The 14,784-nt window shown below is 44.4% G+C and overlaps 1 protein-coding gene across 1 annotated transcript; it reads right to left on the bottom strand.

The window, feature by feature from the left end:
* Positions 1–358: 358 nt before the first annotated feature.
* Positions 359–13,884, bottom strand: LOC140207795 (immunoglobulin alpha-2 heavy chain-like). The gene is made up of 6 exons (XM_072276361.1): positions 13,760–13,884; positions 12,728–13,054; positions 8,630–8,920; positions 5,242–5,361; positions 5,082–5,140; positions 359–769 (listed from the first exon to the last, which is right to left on the bottom strand). Exons 1-6 carry the CDS (start codon positions 13,800–13,802, stop codon positions 737–739), a joined length of 873 nt encoding a protein of 290 aa, XP_072132462.1. The 5' UTR covers positions 13,803–13,884; the 3' UTR covers positions 359–736.
* Positions 13,885–14,784: the final 900 nt, after the last annotated feature.

Raw genomic sequence — 14,784 nt, 5'->3', positions numbered from 1 at the left:
GATCCTATCACGGAACAGGTGGTGTCTGTCCCATTGGTACAGCTCTCTCCGTCCCCAATACTGGTGCCGATTGCTCATGAATTCAAACCTACTTCTCAATCCCTGAGCCACGTATTTAACTTGATAATCTTCTTGACCTCCTGTCAGTGAGAATGTCTTTCTGTACCATCACTGGGAACGTTTCATAATCTGGAGAGAGAATTCAGGATCCATGGATCCAGCGGTGATTATGCAATCAACTTTTGGACAATTGCATACAACCGGCTTACTACAATTTGGACGTTAGATGACCAAGAAAAAAATTAACATTTCGTGCCAAATTATAATTCATTGAAGCAGTAGTTATGACAAGGGTTAGTTTTAATTGCAGCAAGCTGTACATAATCAGGGATGGGACTACATATTAACCGTTGTTCATTATTACTTATTGGTCTGAAACTGAGGGAGCTCAGAGTTAGGATTTGGATGGAGAGATCTTGGAATATGACAAGTGCTCATGCGGCCGATCGATGGCGCCGTTAATCAATTGGGCCACCTGGGTGCCGGCTTTCTTTCGAGTTTGCGGGTTTTCGTCTCGGCGAGTCCGGTTTGTCGCTCTCGCTCTGCAAGTTGCTCAGCTTGTGCCATTACTCACACGACTCTTTACTACTCCGTTACTTTCTTGCTCCGCACATACGAAACAAGGTCTAAATCTGTCGTTGTTCATGGAGCATAATATTCAATCTGCCTTTCTAGATCAGTTAGCATCAATCGCCAGCTGAGCGTAGATCTGTAAGGGAATGGCATGAGATTGGTTACCGCATCAATCCCCACCCTGCACCATTTTTCGCCAGGTTGCGTGTATGGGGCAACTAAATCACGCGTTAATTCCAGATCAAAGGGATGTGATATCATGGAAAAAAGTGTTTCATTCACCTTTAATATGCCTGATTTCAGCCAACAACAAAACGCAGGCCTCTCTTTTGGTCGCTGAACCTGCCCCTGTTATGTCCTTCCGATTTCCATATTATTCTTCGGTCCCTGCTCTGTGTAATCTTGTCCAGCCTTGGACCTAACATATCCATAATATCCTGCAGCCCGTGGAAGTCTGGTTGTTCCTTAAATACGGTATCTTTCGGCCTTACATCGTCCTTGGCTCCCTCCCCATCTGACGCCACCAGCACCAATGCCCTTCCCTATCTATGTAACTCCCTTCAGTCTCTGCAATGCTCTCTGTGTAACTGTTTAGGCACCTGCACGGCAGTCTATTTGCATAACCCCTCCAGACCGTATACCCCTCTGTGTGACCCCTCCAGCCTCGAAACCCTTATCTGTGTAACCTTCTAAAACTTTCGCTATCTGCCTAATTCGTCCAAATCCTAAACTCCTTTATCAATGCAGCACACTCCAACCTCTATCTCCTCGCAGATCTGTAATCCTCTTTTCTTTAACCTGTTTCCCTGCAACTGAAATCTCCTGAAATTTCCTGTCTAATTCCATTCCCTGTTGTATTCTTTCTTTTCATCCGCAACTCCACGACTTCCCAAGTTCTCTGCACTCCGCTGTTGCGGAATTACGCCAACAGTGGCTACGTTCGCTGCTGTGGGTCTGGCAACCTGAGTGCTCCTCGGTTAAAGTCCTCCCGCCCACCGGGAGGGGCCAGCTGCGGGTCACATGGACGTCTATTGTTTGTTGTTAGGTTCTGCCTATTGTCGTACCTGTAATTTGTTTTCGGACAATGAATCCTACACAAAGCTCTTAAAACAACCGGGTTGTTGTGGGGAACTTCAACTTCCCAAATACGGAGAAATTTCTGAAATGCCTGGTTTCGCTGCCGTTGTTACTCTGCGATCGAGAATCTCCGGATGGAAGGCCCCAAAATCCCCGGGATTGCCTGCTGCCGGCGACCGAGGCTGAGTTCGAAGCTTTCGGATAGAGATGGTGCTCGGTACTCATGTCGGAGGGTTGATCAGAGCTCGAGGTTTTCGGACGACTCGGAGACGGACTGTGGTCGGGTATGGCAGCGAGAGTTTTCATCCTTCTCCCGTCTGCGTGAGATGTGGGGTCTTCGAGAGACTTTGAACTTTTTTACTGTGTCATTGGCTGTTCTTCATCAAGTTATGGTATTGTTGCACTGTTGTAACTATATCTTATAATTATGCGTTTTTTTGCTAGTTTTTCAGTCTTGGTCTGTCCTGTGTTTCTGTGATATCACACCGGAGGAATATGGTATCATTTCTTAATGCGTGCATTACTAAATAAAAATAAAAGAGGACTGCGTGTCCTCATAATCTAATAATCTAATCTAATCAAGTGGGATCTCTTTAAAGCGAGGGAATTATAGTGTGCAACATTTGCTTGGTGAATCCAAAATAGTTTCTGTATCAATGTGCAGATGTTCCAACAAGAAGATGGGGCAACATTGAACTGGAGGTTGATAATGAGCCTGGGCAAGCGACTGACTTTTCACTGGGAGAACATTGAGGGAACAGTTATCAAAACTCCAGAGGTTTTAAGATAGTCGTAGATGAGAATATTATAAATACCATTAAATTCAGTGAAGACCATGAAAAGTTATTGGCAAGACGGATTAAAGAGAATTCCGCGGGTGGGGGGGGGCGGGTGGTTCTATTCACACATCAAGAGCAATATGATAGCTAGGAGCGGGTTCAACAACTGAATGATAAATGAGGTAACGTGAATGGATGTGAAGGATGTGGTTCGGTGCTTAATATCAAGGAGAAAGATATGACAAGTGCCGAGATCAGTGTGGAGGCTACGAATTTGCTTGTGCATTATGAAATAAAGAATGAGGTATTCCTGTGCCTTTTAAAGAACATTAAGTGGGTATCTTGTTACGATATACGCCGGGTTATTAAGAGGGGCAAAAGATGAGATTGCTGGAGGCTTGACCAATATCTTAGCGTCCTCTCCAGCCACAGGAGAGGTCTCGGAGAATTAGTACGTAGCTAACGTTGAAAGGAAATAGGGATAATCTTGAAAAGCATAGACCGGTGAGTCTCGCATCAGCAGTAGGGAAGTTACTGGAAATAATTCTTAACGATCGCATTTATGAGTGTCTGGAAAACCTGTCTTTGTGCGGGGCACGTCGATTCTTCCTAACTTGATTAAGACTTTTGACGAAGTGACGATGGTGATTTCTTGCAGGCAGAGCTATGGATGTTGTCCACGTGGATTAAAAAAGGCGTTTGACAAGGTCTCATATAGGAGTCTCAATCGAAGATTAAAATGCGTGAGTTTTATGGTGAATTGGCCCTTTAGATTCAGAACAGGCTTGCCCATAGAAGACAGAGGGTACCAGTCGAGGGACTTATTCTAGCTGGAGGGGTGTGCCTCGCAGGGATCTGTACTGGGACCTCCGCTAGATGAGATGTATATAAATTACCTTGATGAAAATGTAAATGGGTGGGGTAGTAAGTTTGCAGATGATACCAAAGTTGTGGACAGTGTAGAAGGCGGTCAAAGGATACAGACCAGTTGCAGATACGGACAAATAAGAGGGTGTTTGATCCCATCAAATGATAATTATTGCATTATAAAGGGATAGTACACTATTAATGACAAGCTCCTTAACACTCGTGACGTACAGATGGATATTGGAGTTGAGTCCGTATCTCTCTGAATGTAACGACAGAGCTTGTTGGCGTGGTCAGAAGGCACATGGCATTCTTTCCTTGATCTGTCAAGGAAATGTGTTCCAGACTCTGGAAGTAATGTTGGAGCCTAATAGATCCCGCAGTTAGACTGCATCTGAAGTATTGCATTCAATTTTGGTCAGTTCCATTATAGGAAAGATGTTGAGGCTTTGGAAAAAATGCAGAGAAGTATTCTGGGATGCTATCTGGAAAGTAGAGCATCTGATATAAGGAGAGTTTTGCCTTACGTACGAATTCTTCGCATTGTCAATAATCCCTCCCCTTCCTCCAACAATCTTTCTTATCCCCTACCATCAGACAGGTGGTACCGGAGCATTAAAACAAGAACTTTTAGGGTGGGAAACAACTTCCTCCTATAGGCCATAAGACCACGAAGCTCCCTGCCACCACCCACGTCTCAGCACGTATGAAGTGCCAATAGCGTTGTACTGTTTACCTTTGACTTCTGCCGTATGCATCGTATTATTTGTTAATTTATTTGTGGTTATTATGATTATATTACTTAATGTGTGGTGTGTAAGTTATATGTACTGCGTTGTGCAACTTGGTCCGGAGGACCGTTGTTCCGCTTGGCGATATACATGACAATAAACTGAACTTAAACTTGAACGTAAGCAAACTTGAGTTGTTTATTCTGGAAAATCGGTGACTGAGGGGCTATTTGACAGCGATTTACATACTATGAGAGGCACAGATAGGAAAGGCAGCCAGTATCGTTTTTCCACATTGTTGAAACGTGGCATGTGCTTAAGTTGAACTGGGGTAAATTCAAAGGAGATGTGCGGGTCCCTTTTTAACACAGAGAATGGTAGAAGCCCGGAATTCGCTGCCGAAGGTGTTGGTGGAGGCAAATGCGATAGAGCCGTTCTAGAGGCTTTCCGATAGGCACATAGATTTGCTAGAAATTGAAGAATATGGACATTCTTCAAGCGGGAGTGATTAGTGTAGTTGGGTATTTGATTACTAACTCAATTAGCTCAATAGCACATCGTAGACTGAAGGACGTGTCCCCGTGTTGTACTATTCTAAGCGCAAAGCAATTACCTGCTAGTAAATGGCATTACTGGGTACAGAAGTGGAACTCGCTGTGGTATTCTGCTGTTGCAGCCCATTCACTTCAAGTTTGGACGCTTTATCCTCTCAGAGATGGTCTTCTGACACCAAAATCATAACATGTGATTATTTAAGTTACTTTCACCTTCCTGTCAGCTTGAACAAGTCTGTCCATTCTCCTCTAACCTCTCTCATTAACAATTTGGTTATGACCACATCACTGCCACTCTCTGGATTTTGCCTGTTTGCTTGTTTGTTTGCATTTTTTTGCACCAATCTTTGTAAGCTCTGGAGACTGGTATGCCTGAAAACGCCAGGATATCGCATTAATGAGCAGGTTTTACAGGTGTACTTGAAATTGAGTGTACTTACATCACGTTCTCGATCCTTTCGTCGGGTGTTGGTGATTTTGCTTGCCGTTTCTCCTTTTACTGATTGAAAGAGATGTTTAGAAGTGAGCTTTTCTTCAAAGGGATTATTCACCTTTTGGCGAGAAGTTCAGGTCATGATAATGTTAAGGCCAGCACATTACCTGGTTCGCGTTCCTTCCGACACTTCCTAATGGCCACAATGGACGCCCCTACAGCAAGGAACACGAGTGTCGCCGCCAGGCCAATTGTAAGCATATGACAGAGTTCGACCTGCAGGCTGTCTGAAGGATGTAGAAACAATTTTCAATTGAAAGTAATTTACTATTAGTTCCAATCGCATTTGTTGCCTATGGGTCCTAAATACTCAACAGATTGAACATAAAATCAAGGAATAATTAAAATCAGAACCAGGCATTTGTCCTGAGACTTGCTGTTTTGCTGTGGCAGTAAATTGCAATAATCAAACTATAAATTACAATAAGAAGTATATGTATGTGTCTGCCTGTCTGCAAATTAAGTAAGTAGTGCAAAATGAGAGGGAAATGGTGAGGTAGCGTTCATGGGTTAATTGACCATTCAGATGTCTGATGGTGGAGGAGAAGAAACTGATCCTAAAACTTTGAGTGTGTGTTTTCAAACACTTATAGTTCCATCCTGAGAACAGAAATGCAGAAAGGGCATGTCCTGGGTGATGGGGTCCATACTGATAGATGCCCCATTTTGCAGCATGACCTTTTGATGGTGTCCTGGATATGAGGCCACTGTTGCCCATGATGCAGCTAGATGAGCTTACAACTGGTATACTTAGAAACATAGAAAATAGGTGCAGGAGTAGGCCATTCGGCCCTTCGAGCCTGCACCGCCATTTATTATGAACATGGCTGATCATCCAACTCAGAACCCCGCCCCAGCCTTCCTTCCATACCCCCTGACCCCCGTAGCCACAAGGGCCATATCTAACTCCCTCTTAAATATAGCCAATGAACTGGCCTCAACTGTTTCCTGTGGCAGAGAATTCCACAGATTCACCACTCTCTGTGTGAAGAAGTTTTTCCTAATCTCGGTCCTAAAAGGCGGAGGTTGATGGTATCTCGATTTGCAAGGGCGTCAGAGGTGTCGGGGAAAGGGAGGAGAACAGGGCTGAGGGGAATAGTGAAAAGACGACGATGGAATAGAGGAGAAGACTCGATGAGCTTGTGGTCTTATGCTCTAATCTCTTATTCCTTCTGAAAATTGTGACCTTAGATCTATCTAAATGGCTCCCTGGTCGTCACAGGACTGGCCATCCGGCCCAACTAACCCATACTGGTACTTGAGCTCCCGGGAGCATTTACATGTTCGTCCACCTCTGCTCCAGACTACTCCAGGTTGATACCGATAACTTTAACGGACCTTACTACAACACTTCTTTCAAGTTTGGGGAGTGTGGTCTCTGATTATCCTTCGAGTGCTGGCCAATGTCATTCGCTGTGTGTCGTTCTGCCTCAGATATGCTTGCTCCATTCTGCTGTAAAGGTAGCTCGTGACTCTAGGGACACGTTTTCTATCCAGCTCTCGAAATGTGTGCACTTTTCCGCGTAATCATGTGGCATTCCACCACATATTGCCGCTGCCCCTCACTTAGGAAGAGCTTGCTGGTACATATGTGGCAACAAAGAATCAAAGCAAGTATGATTTCCGTTTCTATGCTGTAAGGTTAAAGGGGATACAAATGTCAGAAAGCTGGTACAGGGTGTCTCGGGACTGACTCGGCCAATATCAAGAACGAGATTGAGGATTGTCAGAGTCTGAGGGGATGTCACAGAAAGTGATCTGATTGGTCACTTTCCTTTGCAACCTTTGTGTCTGGGGTCTAATTTGGAATGCAATAAATCTTGGAATTTTGTAGCAATTAGTATCAGGTTTATTATTATCACATAAACCGAGATGCAGTGAAAAGTTTGCCATCCAGACAGATCATATGGCACATGAAAAACCGAGTAGCACAAAAGGAGAAACTGGTGAATGAAGTATTGCAGTTACAAAGAAGGCGCAGTGTAGGTGAAAACAAGATGCAAGAGCCATGACGACTAAAGTTCGAGATGAATAGATCACTGAACGGAAATCTGTCCAGCACAGTACAGGCATAACGATGTTGTGCCGATCTTTTAACTCAAAAATAAGTCTCATCCTTCCCTTCTACATTGTCCTCCATTTTCCTTTCATCCATGTACATATCTGACAATCGTTTATATCGTACAAGAGGTCCGTTCAAACGGCCCATGGAGGTATACATCCGGGCGACGGCGGTTACTTGGTGTGAAACAGAAATTTAGCTAACTTTTGAGGTTATAGCTAATTTGATGGGTAAAGGCAAACTGGAACCGACAGGGTCCCGCATGTTCAGAAATATTCCATCTGTCTCAGCTAGCTCACAAGTTAAGCGCGCCCTACGCTGGGAAGTGGTATGTTGGCCTGGAGAGGGGAATGGTTTACCAACCGAGAGTCGGCGGTGAATGAGTCATTTTCAGTCATTTGAACTACTTATGTATCGTGATGAGCTGAATAAAGGACTGCGTATTTGTAACCGGTTTCTCTCATTATATAAATTCTGAGGAGACTAATGGGAAATGTATATGACCGTGCAATTACATAGCGGTGAGCGAAACGACGTAAAGTGCAGGTTGAAAGATCGTGGCTCGATTCCTGCTGCTGTCTGTAAAGACATTGTACATTCTCCAGGTAAAAACGTGGGATTCCTCCGGGTGCTCCGGTTTGCCCTCACATTCCAAGGACGGAGCGTTTGGGTTAGCAAGTTACAGGCATGCTATGCAGCCGCCGGAAGCGTGGCGGCATTTGCGGGCTGCCCCAGCATACTTTCGCTGAGTTGAATTGACGCAAAAGCCACAGTTCACTATATTTTTCGATGTACAGGTGACAAATTAATCCAAAATTTATCGGGAATCATATGTCGGGAGACGAGTAATTTCAAGGACTCTACAAGTCAGTATTATTTTTGACTTATTATTTATAGGATTTGAATTCGTTTGTACATCGGTTGTTTGTCAGTCCTCGTTATTTATAGCCTTTCACAAATTCTGCTGTATTTCTTTCTTGTTCTACTGTGAATGTTTCTGATCCCAGTGCAGTATATCGTGACATATACTTACTTTGATAATAAATGTACTTTGTATTTTGAAGAAACAAAAATGAATTATTCTGAATAGAAAGTCAATGATAATTAATCTGAATCCGATATTGATTCTGAACATTTCCCTTAGCAGAGTGGCCAAGCCAAGAGGTGCCTATTTAAAGTAAGTTTTGAGTGATGATGATAAAGTTAGTGAGGGAAAGAGCTTCACCCGGAGAGCAGTGGGAGTTTCAATGATCGGTGGGGAGGGAGGAGAAACTCTGCTCACATTTCCGTAGTGTTTAAATGCGACAGTAGAGCCGTTAGGGCCACGGAGACAGCGCTAGAGAGCGGGATTTAGCTGGATACTAGGTCTAAACACAGAGGGCCGAATAGCCTCGCTTCATAAAGCTGATGGGAATCACTAGCTTCTACGATACCTTTCTGAGCGGAGACACTGTCGCTGACCAGGTGTCCAGTGGCGCAAGTACAGACGGCGCCGCTACGCCATCTTTCCGCCGGGATCTGGAAGCGGCTGCTAACGCTGTAGCCTCCTTCCGGATCAAATATCGGGGGATCAACGAGACCTTCTCTGGTATCTCCCGATATGTTCCATCGGATGTTCAGGGAATGGAAAGAAACGCCTCTCACCAAACACATCAAGGTCACCAGTTGCATCCGGGGAATTTCATCCGCTTGCGGTGGTAACAGGAATATCGTGGGAGGCTGGGCTGAATGCGGAAAACACAACAACGCTGTATTAATTGGATAGGCAAATTTTAATCACGGTTTCAGAAACTGGTTATTCTGGCATCTTCTCCGTGCTGGCAGTCAAGTACATATCTGTGCCAATTCTAGTTTACAAGGCCCTCTGTCTGTGATAGTTGTCTACATAACTGAGCGAGTAGCTGCGTCGCCACCCCTCAGGAAGTGAGATCCCAACGCCCCTCGGAGAGAAACATCCTTTTTCAAGCCTTCTCTAAATCTGTCATCCTTATTCTGTATAGGTTTATCGATACATTTACCATCGCCGCAGCAGCATAGCGTTTAGCGCGATGCTATTACATCTCTGGGAGTGGGAGTTTGGATTTCTGTTCCGGATTCCACTGTAAGCAGTTTGTCGCCGTGAAACGCCACTCCCCGTTTAAAGCGTGGGTTTCCTCCGGATGCTCCGGTTTCCCCGCACAGTCCAAAATCGTAAGGTTAATAGGGTTAATTGGTCATTGTATATTCTCCCCTGATTAAGCTCAGCTAATGTTCCACATTTCTATCAGCTTACCGTCTCCACCGCAATGAAAGCAAAGTAACGTACATAGCCGACCCTCGCAAACGAAACGACATCGTTGTGATAGAGACCCACAGCGGGGAAGCAGACAATACAGCTCATCATATCAACCAGTGGGCACCAATCCACATTAATCCCATCTTCCTGCACTTAGCTAAGACCCTTCAGTATAACTCATCAATGAACACATCTAGACACCTCTTAGATGCTGTCAGCAAATCTGCTGCAACCATTCTAGGACATACTCACAGCTGGTCCTCTTCAGATACCCCCGAAACTCTTCTGTCTTATACTAAACCTATGCTCTCTTGTTTGCCCACCTCAATTATGTGGAAGGGCCTCCTGCTGTTTACCTCGTAATATGAAGTTGGTCTATGACCTCCCTACCTCTCTATTCAATAACCTGACAAATGAAAGGCCAATATCCATTTGCCGTCATAATCACAGTATGTACGTGCGATGCCACCTTGAAGGATCACTGGATTTGTAATCCAGGGTCCTTTTGTTCCTCAACTTCCATGTTTCCCATATCCTTCCCTCATTAGCCCTCCCAAAACGCATCTCCTCACGTTATTCCGGGTTAACATTTATAATTCGTTTCACCAACACTTCAGTATCAACCCTTGGACAAAAACTAACTTTTACACTAACCGTACAATCCACTATTTCGCCCTTCGTTGTTTTCTGCACAAATTTACTGATCTTGCTTCTTATATAAAAATCTAAACTGTTCAAGAATATTTCAAAGAGCAAAGTTCCACTACCTATTCTCGGGGAACACCGCTAGTAGCAGGCATCCAACCTTCCCTTGCCCCTTGTTGCCAGTCTAATGTGGAATCGTTTGACAAATTTCCCTGGTTGCTGTCTATGTGGGATCTTGTCAGAGGCCTCAATGAAGTGCATGTAAAACATACATTGATTTTACGGTCTAAATCATAGAATTGGAGACTTCTTGAAGAATTTCGATCAGATTGCTCCGACATGCTCAGCTGTTAACACAGCCAGCTTGGCTGTCTTTGATTAGACCTTGTCACTCCAAGATATTATTAAACCTATCTCTCGGAGTTCAGTCTTTTAAGATTGCTACGACTGATGTTCGATTCATAGGTCTATAATTGCCAATGCTTTCCCTGGAACTCTAATTCCTACTTTCCAGGAATCTCACATGTACCCAGCGAGTATTTACAATATCGCACTTAAAGACCAGCAATCCCACAGTTTGCTTGCTGCAGAAGCTTAGGATAGATCCGGTGATTTTCGACTTTTAAAGCCGCTACGGCTTCAACCACATGTTCTTCATTTATTGGGATTTACACCAAAAGTTCACCTTTCCCTTCACTGAAGCCTCCATCTACAAGGTGCGCTTCCTTTGTAAATTCTGATGAAGCGTACTCATTTACGACCACTGCAATATCTTCCAGCTCCAAAGCCAGATTCGGCCGTTGCTCATAATGGGCTCCAGTATTTGCTTGGATGAGCTTTCGCTCTTAATACACTTTTAATAAACTTTTATCTGCTTGCCAGTGATATTTTGTGACTTTTGTTAATCTGCCTTTTAAGCATTACCTTGCATTTTTATACCAGGAGGGGCTTCGCTCGTCTTTAACTTTCTATACATACCATCTGCCTCATTTTTTAATCTTTATCCATCCTCAAAAACCTTGTCGTCCATAGATCTCTAAGATTATCACCTCTACCTTTTACCCTTACAGGAACATGTTGGCTCTGAGCTCTTACTATTTATCCTTCCATGCACATACCGACTTACCAGTAAGCGGGTCCTCCCATTCAACTCTATCCTGCTCCTGTCTAATACCAACGAACATGGATTTGCCCAGTTTACGAGGTTTATTTCTGGTTCATGCCAACATTTATTTCTGGTTCATGCCAACATTTATTTCTCATAACCACTTGAAATATGTGGATTCACTGCCACGATTCCAAATCATCTCCCCAGCTGACACTTCTTCAAACTGACGAGCCACAAAGACCTGTATCTGTGGAATTCATTGCCACAGGGGGCTACGCAGGCCAAGTCATTGGGAATATTTAAAGCGGAGCTTGATAAGATCTTAATTAGTAAGGGCGTCAAAGGTCACGGGGAGAAGGCAGAAAAATGGGGCTGAGAGGGAAAACAAATCTGCAGTGAGAAATTGGCTGAGAAGACTAAATGGGACGAAAGGCGTAACACTGCTGAGATATTTTATGGTCTTGTAACCAACTTCATTCACTTCTTGACGATCCAGTTCTGTACCTCATTGGTAACCTACACACTAAACTAAAAACCTCTCTTGACCGGATCTTAAAAATCCTCTCCAGCGCAATCGCGCCCCTGCTATAGTTTAACCTCCAGGCTGCAATTTTACCGCACAACTCCAATTTTGGTTTGATTAATGTGTCACGCAGTTTGAATATACACACTTCCTTGCTCTTATATTCTATTCCGTGGCAATCAAAGACAAGTATTTGGTATGTTTGTTTCACCACCTTCTCTCCAAGTCGCCTTTTGTACTGTCGTTCATTATATCTGTTCCCGACCTTCCAAAGCACTTCGCCTCAAATTTCTCAGATTTAAACTTCATCTGCCATTGTTCTGACCACCTTTAGGGGAGGCACGGTTGCGAAGCGGTTATGGCAACGCTTTACTGAGCCAACTGTAAAACTGTGGTTGAATCGCCGTCGCTATCTGTAAGGGGTTAATACGAGAACGCGTAGATTTCCTCCGAGTACTCCGATTCCCTCCCACATCCTAACGATGTGAAAATTAACTAGTAAATGGGCGGCGTGGGATCGTTGGACTGAAAGAGACTGATGCCGTGCTGTATCTCTAAATTAAATTGAGAATTAACCTCTTCAGTATTGCTCTGTAGCTCAAACCTAATCTCCACACTTCCAACAGTACCATAAATTCCCGTCTCATTTCTGGACGTATTAATTATAATCTCAACGTACCCTCTGGGCCCCAGCAAACGCCATCATGTACAGTCCTAAGCCCAGCTACGAAAGAAATAAGGTTGGGCATGGGATTCCCAACCCCATCCCGTAAAACTCCTGTGCTATAGTAATGCAAACAAAAGCTCCCAGCGAGAAGAAGGACCTTCGAAAATTAGCTATACACTGGGACAATTTGAAAGTGGCCCATGACAGAAGACTCTGGTGAGCTGCTTTCAGCTCCTATGCTCAGTAGGGGTGATGGACTTTTAAACAGGGTCCCAGCATCAGCAGAAATGTTGAACTTGTTTCGGCGGGTTACCTGTGACCACTAGATTGGATCCATTGCCGAACTCGCCGAAGAGCTGATCTGCGCAGAAGTAGATCCCAGAATCATTTCGCTGGACGTTTTCAATCACCAGGGAATAAGTGGCCGATTTTACGTCCACCTGCCCCGAGAACCGCCCCTCCGCTTCCACGAATCTGCCCACACTGTAAACGAACTGCAGATGCCTTTGGTTGCTCCGTTTATACCAGTTTATAATAGCATGCGCACCCCGGTCCCGGCTACAATTCAGGATGGCCCGACCTCCGAGATGGACGATGTGAATCGGCGGAGACTGGAACAAGGCGGCCTGAGACACACAAACTAAGAAAAGGAAGATTTAATCACAGATGTGGTCCTTTCACGGTTGACACAGCGACTTCAACCTCGCGCCATCTTTTTTATAAACTGAGACTTCGGAACACAGAAAGAGCAGTTTACTCAGTCTCTGCAGTTAATTGTAATACCCGCTTCTCTAATCCCATGATTCTTATCTGAATCCCATTCTTAAAACTCCGTTGGAAATCATTCCAGTTTTACATTCCCTGGTGGGGTAGGAATTAATTTACCGCGCGTTCTTTCCCGAGTAATCTACCCTCCGAATTCTACCTCTGCCATCTCTGATTATTGACTATCTGTGGTTAAGTAAAAATATCGACGTAGTATATAGAACAGTACAGCACAGTTACGGGCCCTTTTGTGCCCAACCAATTCAATTAGTAATCAGGTGGCAATCTGAACTCTTCTGCCGACACAATGTCAATTTTCCCTGCATCAATGGGCCTATCTAAACGTATTTTAAAAGTCCTAATATGTCTGCTGCTATCACCACCCCAGGGCAATCCCCGCACCACCATTATCTACCACTCACATTTCCATCGAATCTACCCCCTTTTAAATTAAATACATGCCCTCCGGCATTAGAAGTCACTTATTTATTCTACCAAATTCCTTCAGTTAATTAACGATCAGCATTCCCTCTAAACTAGCTGCCCAAGCTCCTCCCTGCTCGAAATTCGGGTCGTTCACCTTGCAGTAAGTGAAAGAGTGCGAAGACCGCGAAGCATCTCATTGTTCGGACCGAGTTAAACTCCCGACTGTTAATCGCAAACGCGTGTTCATCGGTTTGCAGAGTTGGAGCAAGGGAGGGGGAGTGAGGTCCTTTGTAATTGATGAAAATCAAACGTAATGCTTATTAGTAAATGTTCGGTCGTATTGGAAAAAGGTAGAGGCGCGCTGTGGTTTCCTGTTTACGCGGGGCCAAGTGCACCCAAATGGAACGCGGTTTGCAAACACATAAAAAATACTAGTCTGCTCGTGTTGGTCAGACCACATTCGAGTACTCCAAATAGTGCTAACCTTGGGCTGTGACACTGTGGACAGGATACTCGTTATATTTATCATGAGGGCCTAATTAGGACAGGAAGTCTTTCTCCAAAGAAGTACATACAGTGGGGTGGGCGGCTACCTTATCGGGGTTAATTTTAAATCTAAGAATGTTTGATGAAATAGTTTGGCGATGTTTCCAGGTGGCAATGGTTGTGTTGGAGGCGGCCGAGGACGTTTCTGACATATTTCACGCCTCCTGCATTCCCAAGTTGTTTAACACACCACGGAGTGTTTTTTCTCATCGATGTTGCAATGTTCAAAAGACACTGACCAATATTTACACGGAAAGCTCCCTAAAAGCGGTCACGTAATGCTGCCTGGTCTGGATTTATATATATTGTCTCCAGGGACGGAAGGGGGTCACTTTCTCTTGTTTTCAGTGGAGTGGCAATGAATAGACGGGCTTCAGTTTAACTTCTCGCCTGAAGACCACACAGTGGGCAGCGCGGGTCGACTGCACTCGGAGTTCCTACTGGATATTTGCACAGAAGTTGAAGTTAAACAGAAGCTTGGTGCGCAGCTTAAGGAGGAGAGGGATCAAGTTTAATGTTGAGGAGGGTGGGGGAGGAGGCTGGCATAGAGGGCGTTGCCAGTGACCAAAAGAAATTGTATTGATGTGATGAAAGGATCTCTCTGGAATGGACGTGAAAGAAAGATTTTTTCAC

Source organism: Mobula birostris, chromosome 2 (assembly GCF_030028105.1).
Source record: "Mobula birostris isolate sMobBir1 chromosome 2, sMobBir1.hap1, whole genome shotgun sequence".
NCBI classification, from domain to species: domain Eukaryota; kingdom Metazoa; phylum Chordata; class Chondrichthyes; order Myliobatiformes; family Myliobatidae; genus Mobula; species Mobula birostris.
This window is presented reverse-complemented; position numbering and strand designations above follow the sequence as displayed.

Excerpts from the sequence above, each read along its gene's own strand:
- LOC140207795 (XM_072276361.1), bottom strand. The coding sequence starts at position 13,802 with ATGAGATGCTTCGCGGTCTTCGCACTCTTTCACTTACTGCAAG. Across the intron at positions 13,055-13,759 it reads ACTCTTTCACTTACTGCAAG|TTTGTGTGTCTCAGGCCGCC; the intron begins GTGAACGACCCG and ends TCCTTTTCTTAG. Across the intron at positions 5,362-8,629 it reads CAGTGTCTCCGCTCAGAAAG|ACAGCCTGCAGGTCGAACTC; the intron begins GTATCGTAGAAG and ends TACATCCTTCAG.